This window comes from Brachyistius frenatus, unplaced genomic scaffold, assembly GCF_029030835.1.
Source record: "Brachyistius frenatus isolate BFR_SWC_R1_liver_20210118 unplaced genomic scaffold, ASM2903083v1 Contig_345, whole genome shotgun sequence".
Lineage (NCBI taxonomy): Eukaryota > Metazoa > Chordata > Actinopteri > Embiotocidae > Brachyistius > Brachyistius frenatus.
In genome coordinates, this window is record NW_027210944.1 from 253,175 (window position 1) to 273,776 (window position 20,602).

At 43.6% G+C, this 20,602-nt stretch overlaps 2 protein-coding genes across 6 annotated transcripts; both read right to left on the reverse strand.

Annotated features, from left to right (window-relative positions):
* Positions 1-63: 63 nt before the first annotated feature.
* LOC138636021 (uncharacterized) lies at positions 64-9,452 on the reverse strand. 5 transcript variants are annotated; one of them, XR_011312208.1, is made up of 8 exons: positions 9,193-9,451; positions 7,542-7,651; positions 7,277-7,361; positions 6,982-7,177; positions 5,472-6,547; positions 4,537-5,336; positions 985-1,193; positions 64-334 (listed from the first exon to the last, which is right to left on the reverse strand). XR_011312208.1 is itself a non-coding variant. In XM_069723803.1 (8 exons), the coding sequence occupies exons 1-8, from the start codon at positions 9,282-9,284 to the stop codon at positions 2,814-2,816; spliced, it is 2,811 nt and encodes a 936-aa protein (XP_069579904.1). In that variant the 5' UTR covers positions 9,285-9,449; the 3' UTR covers positions 1,580-2,813. The 5 variants fall into 5 exon arrangements, 4 of the variants coding, with proteins under 4 accessions (XP_069579908.1, XP_069579904.1, XP_069579906.1 ...); XM_069723803.1 differs by lacking the exons at positions 64-334; positions 985-1,193 and adding exons at positions 1,580-3,058; positions 3,159-3,365 and having other exon boundaries at positions 9,193-9,449; XM_069723805.1 differs by lacking the exons at positions 64-334; positions 985-1,193 and adding exons at positions 1,580-3,058; positions 3,159-3,365 and having other exon boundaries at positions 9,177-9,280.
* Positions 9,453-14,146: 4,694 nt separating this feature from the next.
* Positions 14,147-20,456, reverse strand: LOC138636019 (E3 ubiquitin-protein ligase ZFP91-like). Its single transcript, XM_069723802.1, has 11 exons — positions 19,796-20,456; positions 19,492-19,523; positions 19,284-19,415; positions 19,148-19,184; positions 18,933-19,019; positions 18,655-18,810; positions 18,146-18,190; positions 17,983-18,061; positions 17,777-17,891; positions 17,550-17,649; positions 14,147-16,057 (listed from the first exon to the last, which is right to left on the reverse strand). The coding sequence occupies exons 1-11, from the start codon at positions 20,128-20,130 to the stop codon at positions 15,181-15,183; spliced, it is 1,995 nt and encodes a 664-aa protein (XP_069579903.1). The 5' UTR covers positions 20,131-20,456; the 3' UTR covers positions 14,147-15,180.
* Positions 20,457-20,602: the final 146 nt, after the last annotated feature.

Consider the following 20,602-nt stretch of genomic DNA (forward strand, 5'->3'; position numbering starts at 1 on the left):
GACTTGGAGCATTAAAGTCCTTACAAACAAGGCTCGACAGCCTTTTAAAAAAAAAAAAAAATTACACTTTTTTCACCCTGAAGAGCCTCAAAAAAGAACCTGGTTGAAGACCTTATTTGGCAGTTGGGTCGACGATACCTTCGCGCGCCCTACAAGTGCCTGTACTTTACTCCACATTGGTGGCGTAACGTCCGTCTTGTATTGTCTCTCACCTCATGGGGGTATGTCTGATGGGATTTTAGGATGTTCTCCTCCATCTGGTTTCGGTTTTCGTATTCCTCCGGCTCTTCCCTTCATACTCTCGAGGTGAAAGTGTGAAGGGAAGACACGATTTCTGAGTAAACAGGATTTTAACAAAGTTAAACGGGTTCTTAAAAATACAAAATAAACATAATTACTAAACTTCAGCGGTCCTGATAGGAGGACTTTGTTGACCGTCAGACCAAGTCAAGCTGTTTGATGCTGCCTAAAGTCTTCATGCTGAGCGAAGCCAGCTGTAGCTTTTTATTCACTGTGCAGCCACGACAGCAGTTTCATTGTCAAAAAAACAAAAACAAACAAAAAATACATAAATAAATAAAAATAGGTGTTGTTTTCTAGTCGTACACCATATGTTGTGATTGTGCTAGCTGTCTATGTCAGTGTGGTTTTTGATAATTAGTTTTGATGTGTTTTCAACGTATTAATAAGCATTTCCTTTTTTGTAAAGATTAATCTGCAAGTTTTATTGAAGCTTAAAAAAAAATGTAAGTCATTTTTCAGTTATATTGTATCATGCATTTTTCCATTGTGAGAAAATATACACCAATAGGTGTCTAAAATTAATTTATGTACTAATTATATACAAAGCACATTGCATGAAGGTGGCACTTCTTGTACTCAAGCACTTTCTTTGAAATAGCTGGTATTGTGACTTTTTGACATTTTTCACTAAAAAAACCTTGAGATTTTTTTCAGGAGCATAAAATAGTGTCATATTCCTACCTGCTCGATGATTCGGAGCTGGACCCTCAGGTTTATCTGGTTCAGGCCTTTCGAACTGCAAAGCAGGATTAAATCACCTGTGCAGGGCGACAGTGGAGGTTCAGGTGGATCGGCGGACTTTGAAAGCAGCTGTAGGATGAAACCTGGAGTTAGAAGAGACTGGAAAGGTTTTGTTGTGGCTTTGCTTCTCCTCTCTGTCCTCTACGCTCCTTCAAAGAAAAAAAAAAAAAAGGGGGGGGGGTGAACATGAGGAGAAAGTTGGACAGAAAAACAGGCAGCAATCTGTAAAGGGAGCACAAATAAAATAATAATCTTTTTTTTTTTAGCTGGGATAATCTATATTCTTGCGAGCAGAAGTTTCTAAAGTTGCCTCGATTGCCGATGACAAACTTGAAAAATACTATACTAAAGCTCAAAGCAATTTTCTTTAAAAACAAATAAAATACACATCATGTTGAATGACAGTTTTGTTGCAGCTAAATCACAAATTAGATCGTCTTTGCATGTACAAATCATTAAATTGCGTAGTTGGAATATGTAACGCAGGCCAGTAGTTATCAACTATGTAGAAACTGACTTAGAAAACTCTGTTCTCATCCCGTTTTTAAATGTCTTGATGTTTGATGTTAAAATATACATTTCTTTTGCATTTTTTTGTGTGACTGCAAAGCTCTTTTTTGAATAAAGGCAATCAATATTAAATCTGTATTTGTTGTTCGTGTTTACTTTGTGTCACTGTTTTCACAGTAAAATTCAACTTACAGTCCAGTTTTAAGAAAACACAGCAAAATGTCATACACTTTAATAAGTACAGGTAGTATTTACAGTATGTACACCAGAACACACTACTAACTTTGTCATCACTACTGCATACTTTGATAGATTAGGAAGTATTTACATCGTGAGTATGATCATATGCTGATTCTGAAATACGGTTGTTGTTGTTTTTTTTCCTTTCAAATTATGATACACAATAAATTCAAGTAGGCGTGCCTTGATACATACTAGTCAGACTATGCTCATGGAATAGAGGTATGCAAGAATCACTTCACAGGTGCATCATGGTCCGAGACTTTGAGGAATACTTTTTTTTAATACTCGTCAGTTGGGCGCCGGGTGCACAATGTCAGTCAGTATCGAACACAAACTGTACATGATGGTACATTTTTGAGTCCAGAAGACACGCAGTCTGTCTGTGGGGTGTTTTTTTTTTTTTTTTTTTTTTTTTTTAAAGATTGGAACCATTGGTTTCTTCTTCCAAAGCTTTACACATTCACGTTTGGTCATCAGCCTTCAGCGGAAGCAAATGCTCGACCGAGAACTTTCAGCTGTAATCGTGTACTGGTGGTCGAGAGCGCGCGCCGCATCACAGACCTTTGTTGCTTGTTACCTTTTCTCTGCCGCATGTCCGCTCACTCTCCAGTCAACTATCTAATAAAAGTAAAAACGACATAAAAGAAAAAACAAAAAAAACAAAAACAAAAAAAAGCATTCACTGTCTGTATATTCACACTTAAAAGTACGTTTTGTCCAACCGCTTCAAAATACATCATAAAAAGGGACGCTGGGCAACACTGAGTACGTACGATCCTTAAACTGCAGCGACCCATCTGTCCTCTTAGCTTAGTCACTTTTATTACACTACTCCCTTATGACCGGGGTGAAGAGACCAGAAACGCACCTAAACTTCACCCATGAAAGAAAAGAGAAACTGCGCCCCACCATGAACAAGCGTTTTCCTCTTCGCTGTGATTGCTGGTAGTTTTTTACATTGCGGTGTCCGTCACCTGCCACATCTTTGTTGTTGTTGTTGTTGGTTTTTTTGCTCTCTAGCAGACGGCGGCGGCGCTTTCCCTCCTCCCCTGCTTCTTCAGCAGCTGGATGCGGTTGTGGACGTAGAACTTGATGGCCCTCCAGTCTCGCTGGTTGCTCACCAGCAAGGGGCAGAGTTCGAGGCAGCGCTCGCAGTCCGCCTTCGCAGGGACTCGCAGCTCTATGAGGTTTCTCTTGAGGTGAGTCTCCACGGCGACGCGCTCCGCCTCAGACCAGGGACGCTTCAGCACACCCCGCTTTCCTGCGAGATACAGAGGGAGGCGTTACAGAGTGTAAATGAACGGAAGCACAACCAACAGGATGAAATGAATAAGAAAGCTTCTCCGGTGACAGGGCGCTACCTGATTTGGGTGGGATGCATCTCCGCTTGGGGACATTAGCTAACGATGGGCTGGCGGTGGGTGAAGTACCGGCTGCTCTCTTCTTCCTCGGGGGTCGGCCCGGTCCTTTCTTCTTCACCATCACCTCCGTCTTCTCCTTGACTTCCTCTTTCTCTTCCTCTGCGTCAGAGTCGTCTGAAAAGGAATCTGCCGAGTTGTCGGACATCACTGTACATAAAAAAAAAAAAAAAAAAAAAAAAAGATATAAAAAGGAGGCTCGATCAGTAAAAATCAAATGGATCACGATACAAGTCAACATTTCTCGGGGAGCTCTTGTTACAAGAGATGAGCGAATGGGTCAACTAAATTGTTAATGTTCTTTAAAATGTCAATAAATTGGTGCATTCTAGTCAAATCTGGCTGTAAAATGTTTTTGCTTTAACCTCTGAAACCCACAGGACCTCTGGGAGATTCATTATTACAAACTCAGGTTTGAAATGTATGACAAAGAATATAGTATACGAGGGGAAAGGTAAATAGTTTTGGGACATACCATAAATAGACTCAGCCTGCTGTGTTTAGCTTAGGTTATTATAAAGACTGAATTCGGTTTCTGTGTGGTTTAAACAAATGAGAAAGGGCATGCCAGTTAGCTTTACTTGTGCTCGTACCTCAGTTTGTTTTCCCTGTCGTCTTTATGTTCAGATAAGCTGATTCTAATTTTAAAAAAATCTTCTGATAAATAAGCAAATTTCCTAAAATGTTCACGCAAAAAAAAAAAGACACTTTCATACTTACCTGTGCAATGCAGATAGTTTGCTTTAAATGCACATGTTCAAAATATCCGCAAATGAGATTTTTGAAGTTACCCCAAAATGTTTTATTGAATTCACACAATCGAAAAATTACATTTGAGAACTAAATATCGTCTCCTTCCAGGAAAAATGTCACTGACTATATTGGATAATCCATAGAAACCTGTTGTGAACGTTCTATATAATTTGTGCTCGAGATGTAGAGATGATGGGATGTTACCATTTCAAGTTCAGCTGAGTTCCTTTGTTGCACATCACCTCCCAGTTCTTTATGTTATTATTTTCATTCTTTCCAATAAAAGCACAAAATACTTCAAAACATACTTTTTAAAAACTGTGTTTTCAATGAGATCTGTGGAGTAAAAAAACAAAAGTATCATGACTACTATTTGTTTTCACCTAAAGCTATTTCAGTGGCTAAATTTGTTTCCATTGAAATGAACATCGCACATAATGTCGACCGCATTGGGAGCTCGAATACAAACATGTACGCAGGAGCCGAACTTCATGCATTAAACACCTGCTGATAAACTCAAAAGACTTTTATGCTGTCGGCAAAGAAAATGCGTGATGTCATTCCTTACCGTCCAACTCGAGACAGATGTGCTGCAGGCTCATCCCTCTGAAGAGCACGCCCTCCTTTTCTCCATAAAGAACAACTCGACCCACGCGACCCATCAGGGCCGGATCTCGTATGATGGTGGAGCAGTTCTGGGTCACGTGGTACTCCCGCTCCAGGAAGTCCTCCAGCCGCTTGATGCCCCCCCCCTGGGCCTCACCTTCCTCTAACAGCAGCAGTTGGGTGAGGATGGCGATCTGCCGCCTCGCTCGTGTGGCCGTCACTGCTCCGGGGTTTTTAGCCCCGCTCGCTCGGGCCAGGTTTCTCAGGAGGTCTGTTCCCCGCAGAGGGGTGGCAGGAGAGTGGTAGGGCCGGGAGAAGACGTAGGGGCTCTCTGGGTCCACACCCACATTGGGGCTGGTTCGAAGAAGCAGGTCCAGGCAGGACTCACAGTGTGGTGGGAAAATGAGGGGCTGGATGCGGCCGCGCTTTCCCAACACGCCGGCTCGGGGGAGATGACAGAGGACCTGGCGCTCGAAGGGGGACAGGAGGGCCTCGGTGCCAGAGGGCGGGCCGGTGCTGGAGCCGGCCTGCGGGGTGACGCGGTTGCGATAGTCCTGGATCGTGAGCTTGGCCACCTCGCACTCCCGGTGGCGATTGTAGAGGATGAGCAGGGAGAGGCTGGAGTGGCAGAGCAGGCGCCATGCCTCAGCGGAGTGAGGAGACCGGGTTAGAGAGAGGAAAGAGGAGTGCTGCTGGCGGCGGAGATACACCACCAAACAGGAAAGGGAGGAGAGCAGCGGAGATATGTGATGTCTGTGTGTGCTGGAAACAGAAGAAAGAGAGGGGGGGGGGGAAATGACTTTAGAATAACAGTTAAAATCACAATGAACCAACCAACAATCCAAAACATTAATAAACACGTGATAGGCAAAGAAAAAGACAATAATCCAACCGCACCTTACTATTTCTCCATTCTTCTCCTCTGGGGCTTCATCTTCCCCTTCTGCACTCAGCTCCAGTTCTTCATCCGGATCGATGTCTGGCTCTGGTGTGGGAGGCGGAACCAAGTCCTCCTGATTTCTCGAGCTGTCCACCTCCACCTTTTGCTGCTCCTCCTGCTTTTCCCTCTTCATCCTCCGACCCCTTCTGGGAGTGGAGGGCGGAGGCGGCGACGGACTCTTCACCCGCGACACCGTCGGGGGTGAGGGGAGTTGTTTCGTGGCGGGCGGCGGTAAGCTGGGCCCCTTCTTGGCTGCTGTGGGCTGAGTCGAAGAAGTTGGTGAAAGTGAGAGGGAGAAGGAGACGCCGCCTGTGCTGGAGCGGGTGGCGGGCGACTCCCTCTCCCTGGGGAAGAGAGACGGCGGGGCGGGGTTGGAGGCGGAGGGCTGAGGGACAGCAAAGGAATGACTGTGAGTGGCGGCGGTGGAGGAGGACGACGACGGGTGGGGGTGTGGGGCGCTGCCGTTGGGGGCGTTGTGCGTGTGAAGGTGGGCCAGCTCCATGGCCGTCCTGACGTCTGGCTGGTTGGGGTGGTGCTTCTCCAGGTGGCGTGCCAGGGAGCGATAGTGGCGGCCGCAGTACGGGCAGTGCTGCCGCCGGCTCACCGTGGCGCCACTGGAGCTGCCGATGTTTATGTTGATGTTATTGTTTATGTTGGTGGTCGGGGGCGTCAGGGAGCTGACCGGCGGCTGGGATCTAGCCGGGGGCGCAGCGACAGGTGCTGGGTGGGAAAAGGAGGAGCAGGGGCGCCCGGGTCCTCTGTCGGAGGCGGGCTCGCTCTTCTTCTTCGGATTGACCGCGGCGGGCAACTTGCGCTTCTTGCGCCGCCGAAGCATTCGGCCCCGTATCTCCTCAATTTCCTCCTCTTCGTCGTCGTCATCGTCGTCGTCATCTTCCTCCTCTTCATCCTCCTCTCGGTCCGAGTCGCTTGGTTCAGAGTGTGTGAGCGGGGAGGATGAGGGTGACAACGACCAGGAGGGGGTAAGGTAATCGGAAACAGAAAGGGACAGTGGGTGCGGTCCCCCCTCTTCCTCCTGGTTAGACATAAATTTCAAAATAAAGCACATGTCGTTAGCTCAGAGTTTTACTGTATATCTAAAGAATAAGTTTAACATTCTTTTTCTGTTGTCAACAATTTCCCATAAAAGCAAACAAACAAAACAACATCGATGCCTAACTTCCTTCTCTCATCTGTCGTACCCAACCCGGAGCTCATTGGTTCCTACTGCGGTCATGAATCTTTTAGAAACAGATTGTCAATATATAGTGATTACTTTAAAAAAAAAAAAAAAAAAAATGGGCTAAATTTTCCTAAAACAACTGGGTAGGGTAGTTTTTAAGCAATCGCTGCTTTAACAGGAGGCGGACTAGTGACGCGGTTCACTGTCACACAGGAGAATATGAGGCTTGGGCTACAACAACAATTGTTAGTTTTAGTCTTTCCACGGCCACAAAGTCAGTGGCTCACCATTGCATTCTCGCCCCAGTCCGTCAGGCTGTAGTCCACCGTGATCTCCTCCCCTTTGGCGATGTCTCGGATTGCTATGACAACCAGCCGCACCTGGGTCCCGCAGTGGACTTCCCGAATCCGACAGTTGGGCGGCGGATGGAAAAGCACGGGTCCACGAACGCCACTTGCCCCCTCCTCCCCCAACTCCGGCACACTGGAAAACATAAACCGATATCAGCAACATGGTTCCCCAAACAAAACAACAACAACAACAACAAACACATCAGGGCAGAGTGGTGAGAGTCGTCCTTACCAAAGCTGAGTGGGATCAGGCAGGTAGTAGGGACTCCCAGGGGGAGGGAGGCGGTCTTCTGCACCCTCTGGGTACTGGCCGTCACCTACGACAAAGTGAACCGTTAAAATCTAGCACTTCTCAACCGCTTCGTAAACCAACGTCGGGCCTCGTGTCTGGAAGACGGAGGGTAAAACACGGTGAACTGGTTTTCCATAAGCCCCAGAGTGAATAAATACACCCAACACCGGGTGGCAAACAGGGTTTGTGTTGCGTTTCTACGTACCGGGGCTGTAGCTGTGCTCCGACATGCTCTCCTCTTCCTCATCTTCCGTCACGTACGCTCGGTCACACACCTTCACAGGTGTCCCCTTCCTTTTTCTACCACACACGCGGCTGTAAAAACAAAATAAAGGTCTACATTTAGCATCGCGACATACTCCCAACAAAGCAGCACCGAGGACTTTCTTTCTTTAAATACTCGGACGCAGTATTGAGAGCTGAGAGGTACATCGGCAATACTTCAGTCAGGTTCAGTCAGCCAGCTGTTGTTCTTCCAATTAACTTTTTTTTTTTTTTTTTTTAATGTCCTTGATTTGACAAGCAATCAACACAAAGCCATTTTGGAAGTGGAATTTTTCCAGCATATATTGTTTTTGGTAAAAAAAAAAAAAAAAAAGGGGAGCTTTATAGTGTCCCTGAGCAAGGCACACAACCCCAATACGGATCCCTGGAGTTGCAGGGATTGAATAAAAATATCAACAAAACTGAATAATGTCCTCATTTTTCCTTAAATTCCCTGTGAAGTTGCTTTGACAAACCAACAGACCTCCATCATTAGGAAACGTGTGGCGTTTTCTGCTTGAAATACGACCAATTAAAATGCTTTTTTTGTTGTTTTTTTTACAGATTACAGCCTGACCAGCATCTCACCGCTTGATTTACCTCCCTCCCAAATTTGACCTGGAAAACCACGTGTCAATCAGCACCCAGTGCAAAAAAAAAAAAAAAAAAAAAAAGGTGAAGACGGCAGGTTTAATCAAATATTAAAAATATTAAAAAATAAAAACCGGCCACACCCCTTTATTCAATCACGTCAGACTGTGTACATTAACGAAGAGACCGATTAAGCGCAACGACGTGTCGGTAATTCACAAGTCGACTTGTTTTCGGATGAATTCCGGTGTCGCGGTCTGCAACTTTTTGTTTACTCAAAACAAGCCGCGAGTCCGTTTGGATCCGCACCGCGTCGAGGAGAGCCTGAAATAACACCGTTTGGATCAACAGGACGTGGTCTTAATTATCGACGAGAGAAAGAGAGAGATATATATATATATATATATATATATATATATATATAAAGTGATAGAGGCTCTCCGGTTCACGTGTCTCCTGCTGGGTGCGTGCTAAACCGAGGCTAGCGTGTTAGCTTCCAGCAGCTAACGCCGATACTACTTCTGTCCCATCAAAACGTCAAAATAAAAATAAATAAAAATAAAATAAAAGGCTGGCGGGTTAAATTAAATGCAAAGCGAGCCAGGGAGGGGGGAGGCGAAGGACGGGGAGTGTGTGGAGGAGGAGGAGGGGGTAGGGGGGCCACAGCTGCTGCTGCAACCCGCTACCAAACAACAACAACAAAAAAAAACACTTTCGTCTTCTCTGGTTTTTATTTATTTATTTATTTTTTGCATTATATCGCTGAAATCACGCACGCGGATTAAAAAAAAAAAAAAAAAAGGGGATTCTCATTTAAAAAAAAAAAAAAAAAACAGGCGCGCACGCTCGCAGCGCGTGCGTCTTTAGCGTTCCCCCCCCTCCTCCTCCTCCTCCTCCCCCCACCCCTCCTTTAAAAATCCCCCGGTGAAAACAACCCGCTCGCGGCGACCGAAAAAAAAAAAAAAAAAAAACTCGGGAGGCTCACTTTGGGCTTCACTCACCCCCTCGGCGGCGGCGGTTTGCTCCCATCCCCGTCACTGTCGAGGGTCGGTGGCTCCCGGTAGTCAAAAGGCGACCGTACATTCTCCGCCATTAGGAACTGCCTTCCCCTACCTCTCGCGTTCCGGTAGCTCGCGCAACGCGCATGTGCACAACATCCTTTGGGGTTCTATTGGTAAAATGGGGTGCGCACACCTCTACCGGGATATGGACCTATCACCGTGGAGGCACGAGGAGACCTTTGATCTAATTCAATCTTACACGCACGTGCGAGCGCAGTTAAATCAACGCTTTCAAATCATATCAACAACAGATTTATTTTATGCCCCATCTCAATCTATTTTTTTTTTAATAACAATACATAAGTGGGCTCCTAAAAAAAAAAGGGCTTAACTGATTACATTTGACCCCTAAAACTAAATAAATAAAATAACACTCCTCTATATATATTTATTTACGTTATATATATATTGTCTTTTTTTTACTACATCTTGCCTTTGCTGTCTACTTGCAGTAACATTGCAAATATTCCTGCTGTGGTACTAATAAAATATTTGTATTTCTTTGTGTAAATGACATTTTAGCAAACAAAAAGAAGAGATATATTTTGAGGTTTTGGTCATTTTTTTTTCTTCTTTTAAATCTGTGTTTTCAAAAAGTTACCGGTAAATTAGACCTTTCAAAATAAAGTTTCAAAAGAAAACAAATTTGATTCTTCAGTTTGTTTTACAGCATTTTGAGTACGTGAAGCACCAAACAAGAAAAAAAAAAAAAAAAAAAAAAAGGAAAGCCAACAAAACACAAAGGGTCTAAAATTGGGTTTTAATCTTCACTGTATGTCCAGTTTTTAAAAGATAAAAGAAAACCTGGCATCATCACACCAGCAAGTCTGGGAGTACCACAGGGTATGCTGTGCCAGGCATTTAACACTACAAGTGACGTTGTTGTGGTTCAGAAAGCGTTTAACAATTTTGGCTCCATTCTTTACTGTAAAATACCAGTCCAATAAACTGGTTCTCAAACTATTTTCTGTTTACCAAAGACAGGCAGTGCAGAAAAAAGTTAACAGAACCGCTGGTTTGAGAGTTCAAACTTGTGAACAGTGTAGCAGCACATTCAAGTATAACATCAGAGAACTTGGTGATCAGAGCAGCAAAACACGACACTTGATCATCACGGCGTGTGCCAAACCAGAAACAAGACATGCATTCAGTCGAACACAAGACAACAGGAAATGCGATTTGGAATTATTAAGGTTAGTTAATAATGTGGTACATTAAAAGCTGGGAGACCTATTAAAATAGTAAGCGGCTCCACATTCAGTTGCACATCAGTCACAGTTTTGTCAGTCATGGATTTTTGGCTGTATTCTAGCAGTTAGTAGCTATTGGAGTGTTTTTGAATAACAGGTAATTAGTCATCCAGGGTAAATCCACTTAAATAAAATAAATTATTCACGTCATACAAAGTAATAAAGGGACATTTTCAAACATAACTCTGCCGTCGCACGAAGCAAACTAACCTTTACACACATCAAAAGTCTCCACTCATTTAAAAAAAAAAAAAAAAAAAATTTGTCAATGGAAATATCAACTGTGGCAAACTAGAGGTCATTCTCGCACTTGCTGTGGAAATACCAACGTCTGGGAAAAGCTGTCTACTTGGCTTTGCTAAAGGAGCTTAGTTGTGATTTTAGTTAAGCAGTACATTTTTAACCTCAAGAGCTCAGAGTATATTCCACATCTCGTTGTATTTCTAACTGGTTAAAAGGGGGGGGGGGAGCTGGCTGTTAGTGCTGAATACGTTTATTCGTAGATATTGTTGGATTGAAACACAGAAGTTTAGATGTCTTCTGTGTCTTCCCTCTCCGCGTGGAGGACGTGGAGGGTCTGCACGGCGTGTTCGGCCCAGTGGATCAGCTCCAGCAGCACTCGGTACGTCCACATTTTGAGCTCGAAAACTCCGTCGACTTCCTGCACGGGAGAGTACCGCTTATCGAAAACACGTTACAAACACGCAGCACAAAAGGACCAAGGCAAAATAACACAAACAGACCGACCGAGCAGAGGCAGCAGCAGATCTCACCGCTCTCCGAGGTGAAATTACTGTTTTTGTAAAGCGGGTTTGGCAAAGTCGGACTATCTCACAAAAACAGGACAAGCATATCGTCGAGATGAGGAAGGTTACTTGGCCTTTTGAGTAACAAACGGGGAAATAGTTTTGATTTTCTACTCGTTTATTTATTGGAAACTGTGCAATGCTTTGATTAGTAAGCTTAAAACAATAATCGCACACCGACTGAGCAGAAAACAAGAATAAAATGAAGGCTTGTTGGGTGATTTCTATATTTTACATAATTGTGTCATTTGAAAGTGTACAAAAGTGTTTCAAATGCTGTAACTGGTGTTATTTTGATGCGTTGATGGTCCTCGGTGTATATTTGTTTTAATGCTTGATGACTAGCAGTGTTGAGCAGACGAGAAACAAAACTCCTCCACTAACTAGCAGAAGATACTCCACCTCGTTACACTGGTGATCCGGGGTAACTTCCAGGCTCGTGCCATCGACCCCCGCCAGATTTTTGATGATGTGGAGCAAGATCTCCAGCCGGGCCCGGACGGTCTTCCTCATGGACTCGTAGTCGCCCTCCAGGTTTCCCCACTCCTCCTCTTCCTTCAGGGCGACACAGTGGAGCAGCCCGAGGCACTGCCGCAGAGCCGAGTGCAGCAGCTGCACCTGCTCCGTGGTGCTGGGCTCCTCGGAGTCTGGAGACAGGGACACCATGCGCCCACTGTCTGGGGTGTGGTCTGACAAGAAGGCCTCCTTCTCTCTCTAAAAATAAAAAAAAAATAAAAAAGCCAAGAGACCGGTGATGATCCCCCCCCCCTCCCCCACACTTCATGCTAAGATGCCTCTGCTCTTGTGCCATTAATCCTGTTTAGGATGTAAACACTAAGTGACAGCCATAGTGGGTGGACTGATCAATTACGTTTTTTTTTTTTATTATTTAAAGGGATGATGAGGCACAGAAGCATGGCAGCAGAAAAAAAACAACAACAAATCCAATACACTCTATCCATTAGATACCCCCCAGGGGACACAGAGGGGAGGAGGGGGCTGTATTTTAGTATGATTACACTCTGCACCACAGCACCTCCATCCAAGAAGTGCCCACAAGTGAATGTTAAATACAGCCAAAGTCACATGCATAAATCAAATCGACGAAGCATGTTCACATGCAAAAAAGCAACGAAGCCACAAATAACGTGAAAGGTGTGTGGGTTTTTTTTTTTTTTGGGGGGGGGGTCCCCGCTGCCCGACGGACTGCGAGGGATGCAGAAAGCAGCGACAACTCACATATAGCTGGAGCAGACGGGAACACTCGTGGTGCAGCAGCCGGGCGAGAGACACCGCATTCCCCGTCAGCGACGGGCCGGGCACCGGCGCGTCCAGCACGGTTATCTGCGGCTCTTCCTGCTCTGCCATTTCCCCCTTTAGCCCTGTTTATATAGGTGGGTCAGCGGCGAGCGGGATGTAGACCGAGCAAAGGTTAGTTAAACCCCCTCCCCCCCCCCACACACACACACACACACCCCCTCCCCACACCTCGACACTCACTATTTACAAAACAAATATTGACACCGACGCTGCGTTGTTTTGGTCACGCGCGGAATGTTTTTGGACACTTTCCCGGTTTTGAACGCGGAGCGGAGATCCTCGGAGCGAGCGTCAGTGGAGCGTGTTTGTGTCGGCGTTCATGTTGGCGTGCTGGCAACGAGAGGGGATTTAATTGGTTCCGCAAGCCACAGGGGCGTTTTAGGGGGACGCACAGGAGGGCTTTTTCTTTTTTCTTTTTCCCTTTTTCCCCCTCTCTCTCTCTCTCTCTCTCCCCCAAAAAAAACGTCACCGTGTGACCCACCCATCCCTCCACAAATAATACAAACTCTGTACTCTGTTCAGTCACCGGGGCTCATTATGGAAAACGACATGGACTTTACTATATTCATGTTTTCTAAACCAATAAAAAAATCGTTTAAACTGTAAGAATGAGCACAAGGATTGTTTGGAAAATGTGATGTTTGTTTTTTACAGTTGCCTGTTTATTTTTTTTAATTTTTTTTACATCAGTTACAGATTAAATAATAATAAATAAAAAAGTATTTGCTATTGTGACAAATTACCATTTTCACAACTAAATACACTACGCAATCTCCCCTTAAAACTAAATGATTGATTTTTTTTCTTTATATTATTATTTGCTTGTTACTGCTGATGTGTTTCTCTGAATAAAGTATCCCCTTAAATATTTCTTTATTATTTGTTTTACATGAAACCAAAAGGTATCCGATTTTTGGGTTTGGTTTTTGTAGCCTTGACAGTTTTAATCAAAAATAGATTGTCTTCTTGATATCCATGCATACTTTGGTCAATAAATTAGTTAGGCGAGAAATTTCAAAGATTAACTGTGGTATTACATAGTGTGCACTAGAGGGAGCCCTGACTTAAAGATCCACCAAAATGAATTTTAAGGGCGAAAAATGGCAGTCTTATCAAGTTTTTTGATATTAGCCACAAAATCAACTGTAATAAATTGTTTATTAAACTGTCCTGGTGCTTCCAATGTTACTCCTTTGATGTATTTTAAGTGAACATGCCAAATGTTAGGTCTGGTATTGGTTACCAGTGTACTCTCTTTATGTATCATAAATAAATAAATATAATGGTTTTGTTCTCCTTTATGAAGTTTTGGCTGTAGTCCATCTGTTCTGGAATGTTTTGTATGTGCTTTGATTCTGTTTTGCATTTTAGTTCCTTTCTTTAAAAGTTATTTAGCCTCGTCGGTCATATTTACACCATGTTGTTGTTGAATTATTTTGTAATGTTGCTGATACACAAATAAACTAGAGCTGTACCCTCCAAAGAATATGTATAGAAAAAAAAAAAAAAGCAAAATACTTCAGAGCATAATATCTTTAATTATAGTTATTCTGAACACGTTTCTATAAATTACGAGTGTAAGCCCTGGAGTGCTCAGTAGTTATGGCAGTGTACAGAGGTATATTTCATCATCTAACGTTGCTTCAAAAGAACACTGCTGACAAAAATGATCCATTTTCATGCAGATTACAATATCTTTTTCGATCATCATCCTGCTGCCTGCATAAGGTGGAACAAAATCAAAGTTCTGTTACAACAAATTAAATTAAGTGGCACGGAGTACTATTTGGAAGTGTGATACGCCTGAAACGTGGACAAATAAAATCAAATAAACATACAGATTTAAACCTTTTCTTTACAAGCTGCAACATATCTTCAAAACTACTTATTTTAGATTTGTGTGTAATGTCTCAAAAGAGCAAAAAAATAAAATAATTTAGAATTCCAGACTAAAAATTCAACATCTTTAAATGTCCTATAATCTTACAAAAATTATTTTACAAATACAACCTCATTTGGTTGTAGTTTGTTGCCCAGATATAATACCTTTTAAGTAACTGAAACTACAAGTCAACATAATTATGTCAATAATACTCACCCATTCAGCTTGCAAACAGATGCATAGAAACACAACAGGGATACTACGAGGACATAAAAGTACGTTTTGACCTTCATCATGGACGATGAACTTTCAGTCTGTTTACTTAACAAAAAAACAACAACCAAAAAACAACATACAAACACATTTATACATGACAAAATAAAAAGTTAGGAAATATTAAGTGGTAAAATAAGGGTATTTAATCTCATCTATTGTATTAAAAATCATTCTCCCTGATGTAAAGTAGCTTTGTAGGTCTGTACTGAACGTAACTACTGTTGTATACCACAAAGAAATAACTTCTATCATTTTAAATATCTGTAAATGTCAGCTTATCAAGTCCTTCAGTATTTTGTCTCTTCAAAATAAAAGCTCTCTGTCTCTCTTATATGTGTCTCCCTCATATTTCTGTACGTAGAGTTGCCCTTCAGTTCATGTTGTGTCCTCCTATCTAGATCAAACTATCTCCGTGAACTTCAGCACACTGTAACAGAATCTGTCTGTCTCCCTCCCTCTCCCAAACAATGCCCTCGTTTTCCTTCCTCCGCTCCCCGTTACCCTCCCACATTATTTCCCCTACATCCTGATGGCCCTCGCCCACCACCACCCTGTCCCACAGCTCACCCTCCCCGGGAATGTGCGCATCCTGGTCAGCCTCCCTCCCCCAGTGCAGAGCCTGCTGGGGAGCCAGCGAGGTGGTGGGGGCCAGGGTGGTGACGGAGCTCAGGGTCAGGAGGGTGCTCGGCGAGTCCGCAGGGGCGGACGTGACCGCGCTGGCAGGAAAGGCGGAGAGCTGGATGAGCTGAGGGTGGCTGGCGCTGGAGAGTTGAACGGGAGGAGCGGGGGCGAGGTGCAGCAGGGTCGGGGCCTGCTGCTGGTGTGCCAACTGCACCACATGATGCGTGGGCAGCTGGAGGTACTGGCCTTGAGATACATCTAGCTGAGTCTGTGGAGCGAGTGGGAGCACCACCTGCTGCAGAGGAGTGAGCATACCACCCATCGCTTCCTGGTTCTTCTGAATTTCTAGGCTCTCCTGACTCTGCTGGCTCTCTCGGCTGACGGAGGGATGCTCCGCCTGGGTGACCGCCGGGGCAGTCTCGAGCACCGAGGTGGGAATGCTTATCGTTGAGCCACCGTTAGCTGCTAAGGCTTCAGCTATGAGCACCTCTGGGTGGCTCTTGGCCTTGTGGGCAACAACTGAGTCCTTCTTCTCAAACTTTTTGCCACAAATCGAGCAAGAGAACTGATAGGAGGCCTCCGCGTCGTGCTTCTTCATGTGCCAGTTCAAGGACGCCTTCTGACGGCAGGTGAAGCCACAGATCTCACACCTGCCACGAGGTGGAGACAAAGAACAGGTTACAATCTGAACTGACTGAAAGCTCAAGTCTCATTCTTACGCTTCTCTTCAATCTCAGTGCAATTCAATGGAAGAGCCTTTATTTAAGTACAAGTGGTAAACTATACTCCATTACAGGTAAAAGTCTCTGTCAAAGTAATATTATACTCTATTCGGTTTAATCATTATTATTCCTGAGACATTAATAATATCATGTATATATTGTACTTGCCTGAAATGATGCTGAGCTTGATATACTATGTGTGCCAAAGTATACTGAATTATAATATCAACACAATTAAAAACTTCATCAGCAAAGTAACATATACTATATACTTCTATACTGGTGGAGCAGAAGTATAAAGTAATAAAATTAAAACACAAAGTAAATTACATCCCTTTCAGAATTGTATGTGCATATAGTACTTCAGTAAAACTACTTAAATATATTAAACTATTACTCTTAGTTAAACAGTGAGATGGTACTCTAAATGAACACCACAAATAAACTAATTTGTTTTATAAAATGGCCAACAGATACAGAGAAAACATTGCTGGTAAAATATATTAATATAATAATGTAATATTAATACAAATAAAAAAAATAAAATAAGTGCCAGACCATTTAAAGATTAAAAAAAGGGTTTTGAATGTCTTCATTTAATCTAAACATTTGTATAAACTGTAAATATTATACTGTTGATGTTAATACCCATCAAATCAGGCTGTTATTTATTGCTTTTCTATTATTATATTATTATCTTATTGCTTTTGTATGCTGCTGTAGCGAAAAAAAATTCCCCTCGGCGATTGATAAAGTAACTACCGAACCTAACCCTGACCTTATCAGACCAATGACCAGGCATTTATCATCGCACACAATTCAGGTGGCTGTAGAGATTTTGATCAAAGGAAGAAGTCAGGTTACATAAAGAACAACAAAATCTGCAAAGGCAGACAAATTAGGGGATTTCTGAATGGATCAAGCGCAGGAAAAAAGTCTCTGTGTACTTAATTCATAAGTTATCATGTAAAAGTAAGATAAGAGCTTAAGCTTGATGCCTAAACATAAACAAACTGCAACCACATCACAAACTTGCCGACATGTTTATCACCGTCACAATGGGGACAAGGAAGGAGCAGTAAATGTTGGTTACCGGAGCTGACTAACGATCATCCTAAATAAATAAATAACAACCTGCTGATCTGAGCTGGCGATCTTTCTTCCTTCTAAAAGTGGACAAAAGTCAAATTCGCATGACATTGCTTTTTATGTTCTTCCTTGTTTATCTGTTGCGACAGCAGGTTGTGAATTGTGGTGTAGTGGTTACCATAGTTACCCTAGTTACCCTAGTTATCCGGGTCCAATCCTAGGTGCGGCCCTGTCTGGGTGAAATAAATAAGTCACCCCCGCCGTGACCCTTTTCAGGATAAAGCGGGTAGAGATAACAAGATGGATGTTGTGAAATGCTGTTCCGACTCACTGTATTGGCTTCTCCCCTGTGTGAATCATCCTGTGCACGGCCAAGTTATGGGAGCTCTTGAATGCCCGAGCACAATACTCACAGATGTAATCCCTTTGGTCTGGAAGACAGATGACAAGAACAAACGAACAAACAAACATGACGGGATTAACGTTTTCAGTCACCACCTGTTGCCTCGGTACGTACGGCTAGGCATTTCGAACAGCTCTCACGTCGCCTGGTATCACCTGTATGGTGTTTTGCATGGCGCAACAGCTGCTTCTGTAGCCGAAACAAGCGTCCACATGAGGGGTGATCACACACATACTTCTTCTTCAGCTGGTGCTGGTATTTTATATGATGCTGAAATTCAGAGATGACAAATGACGATCTACGTATTTTAAACACTCTCAAAAACTTGACAAGATAGTTGACACTTGACGGTGTGGCCGACCTGTAGGTAGCGCGGGTGGGCTAAGACGGTACCGCATCCCTCGATTTCGCAGCGGACGTACTGCACCGGTGGCTTTTTCCTGTTCACACATAAAAGAAAAAACTGTGAAACAATCACGCTTTATTCGAATAACGCCAAACATCAATAAGAAATACCAAAGTACCTTCGTTTCGGCTGCCGAGGGGACTTATCATCTCGTTTACCTCGCCTACAGAGAAAACAACGCCAGATGTTTACTATAGATTTCAAATAGATTTGTCGCAATGAATCAATTATAAATTAGGAAGGATTTATGATGAAAACAATCCCATTCAAAATAGAAGAATTATGAAAATAACAGGTCAGAAGCAGGTCAGCATATTTTTTTTTTAGCACTGCAATTGGATAAGTGATGTGTGCTGCTGTAATATTTACTTCAGCCTCTGCTACAACAGGTTGTTTTTACTACATCTCCAGGGATTGTGTGTGTTAGTCGTACTGCTGCTCAAATGTGTCGTTCTGGAAGACGAAGCTCGAATACTGAATCTGCTCTGACTCGCTTTCTTTTCATCTTCACTTTGGAAGTCTCACATTAAAAAAAAAAGAAGAAAAAAAAGTGTGTTTGGTGTTTTGATTTTTAAATAATCAGTTATTATCTCAGTATAAGAAGCTCTCCGTCCATCTTCTACTTACTTCTTCGTTGGCTCTGTATCGTCAGCCTCTCTATCTTCTCGCTGCACAACAATCTCCGTTGATTCTTCCTTTTTGACGCCGTTCTCTTCCTCCTTTTCCGTCTCCTCCTTCTTGACCTCCTTGCGGCGTAGCGTTGTACGGCGCTTAGATTTTTCCCTAAAAAGTTATAAGATATAAATAAAAATTTACGACAAACATTTTGACATTCATCTTGTCCTCCATTAAAAGAACCATTCGTGACGGATGCTCATTTTTGACAAGCAGGGTGATCAGCATACGTCTTTGTATCAGGTGTGCAGATGAGGTCATCGGGGTCGTCTCTTAAAGGAAGGTCCTTGTCAGGGGCCACGTTTGGATCTGCAACGCTAAAAGGGACATCGACACCGTGCTGGACACACTGAAATTCCCACAAATACACCAAACAGAAATCCAATATTCTCTCTGATGCTCATGTGATGACTTAAACAAAAAAAACAAAAAAAAAACCACTCACTTTTCATTGCTACCTTTCACAGCACCAGTGTCCTCTCCTGAAAAAAAAAACAACAGTCGGTCAATTCAGTCTGAGACGAATGACATTTGCACCATTTTACATGTAGCAATAACAAAGCAAGGGATCTTCCTCTCACCACATGATGAAGACTCTGTGTCTGCCTCAGGCTTGCATGCTGTGGCTTGTGTTGTGGAAGAGGCTCTGGTTGGAGGTCTCCCTTTGCCCTTCCTAGATTTTGTAAGCTTCAGTCCCAGAGTCTGTTGAGGTGCTGAGGAAGTCAACGTGTGTTAGTAACACATTTTGTTCAAATTTTTACAAAAGCAAAATTGTTGATGTGGGGTTACCTTTATTGGCCGTGGCTCTCTTTACTGCAGCTCTGCGTGAGAGGGAGTAGAGAGTTAAGCGACAGCTGGAAAACACATGCATTCACCTCAGTTTGGTTTGGTTTTAGTTGCACTATCTGGCAAACCTACAGCTTTAAGAAACCCCAGTGATACAACACACTTCCGACAACTGCAGCCTCAAGTCTCCTTGCAGGGCAATCTCACAAGAGTCTCTAAAAAGCCTCTTGCATGTGATGCAGCTACCTAGTTACGTGAGTGATGTGCAGAAAAGTGGCTGCCATGCCCTTTTTGAGCACGCACTTACTGCCTGATGGGTTTGTGTTTGGCGAGGGGTCCAGCAGGTTTCCCATTCCCACGGTGCACACTTGCTGGCTTTTTCTTGCAGGTGTCACTCTTTGACTCGCTGGTCCTTCCAGCTGCAGCTCCTCTGGCTCTCAAAACACGCACAGGAGCCCCGGCAGAAGAGCGAGAGTCACCGGAGTCGGGAGAAGGCACGGCAGCTTTTATCCGCCTTGTACTTCCCCTTCTCCCGCTGGACGGCTCAGTCGAGTCCGGGGATGGGTTCGCGGCCGCCGTTGAGTCTGCGGTTGTCTCCGTCCCGGGACGAATACTCATCGCCCCGTCTTCCCCAGAGTCCATACCGGCTCGTACTGTCACGACCCCTTTACGGACTTTTGTTTTTAGCTGAGGCTAGTTGGCCAGTTATTTATGATCATAGGGAAATTAGGACCGACAGAGAAGGCCGGAGCCGGACCAAGTTTTGTTCGCTCGTTCAATAGTCAGGTTTTGGTCATTATGCTCGCAATTTATTAACTGCCTCATTTAAAATAAAGTTATGTAGTATGAAGAAAATAAAAATTTTTTTTACAAACATTCAGCATTATTGACTTCTTAAAGCTATAGCATACCTCTTATTTCTTTGACCGAGTCTACACCTGAATGGGATACGTCTCCTTTAAGAACAGTAGCAGAGGCGCAGATCAGGGAACATCGCGTTTGGACATACGGGCTTCCATACTAAATAATAAACAAGGGTGGTCATGGGAAATGTAGTTAGAATGACAACACTTGGGTTTGTCCATTTCGGTTTAGAAAATGGAGAAAAACGCAT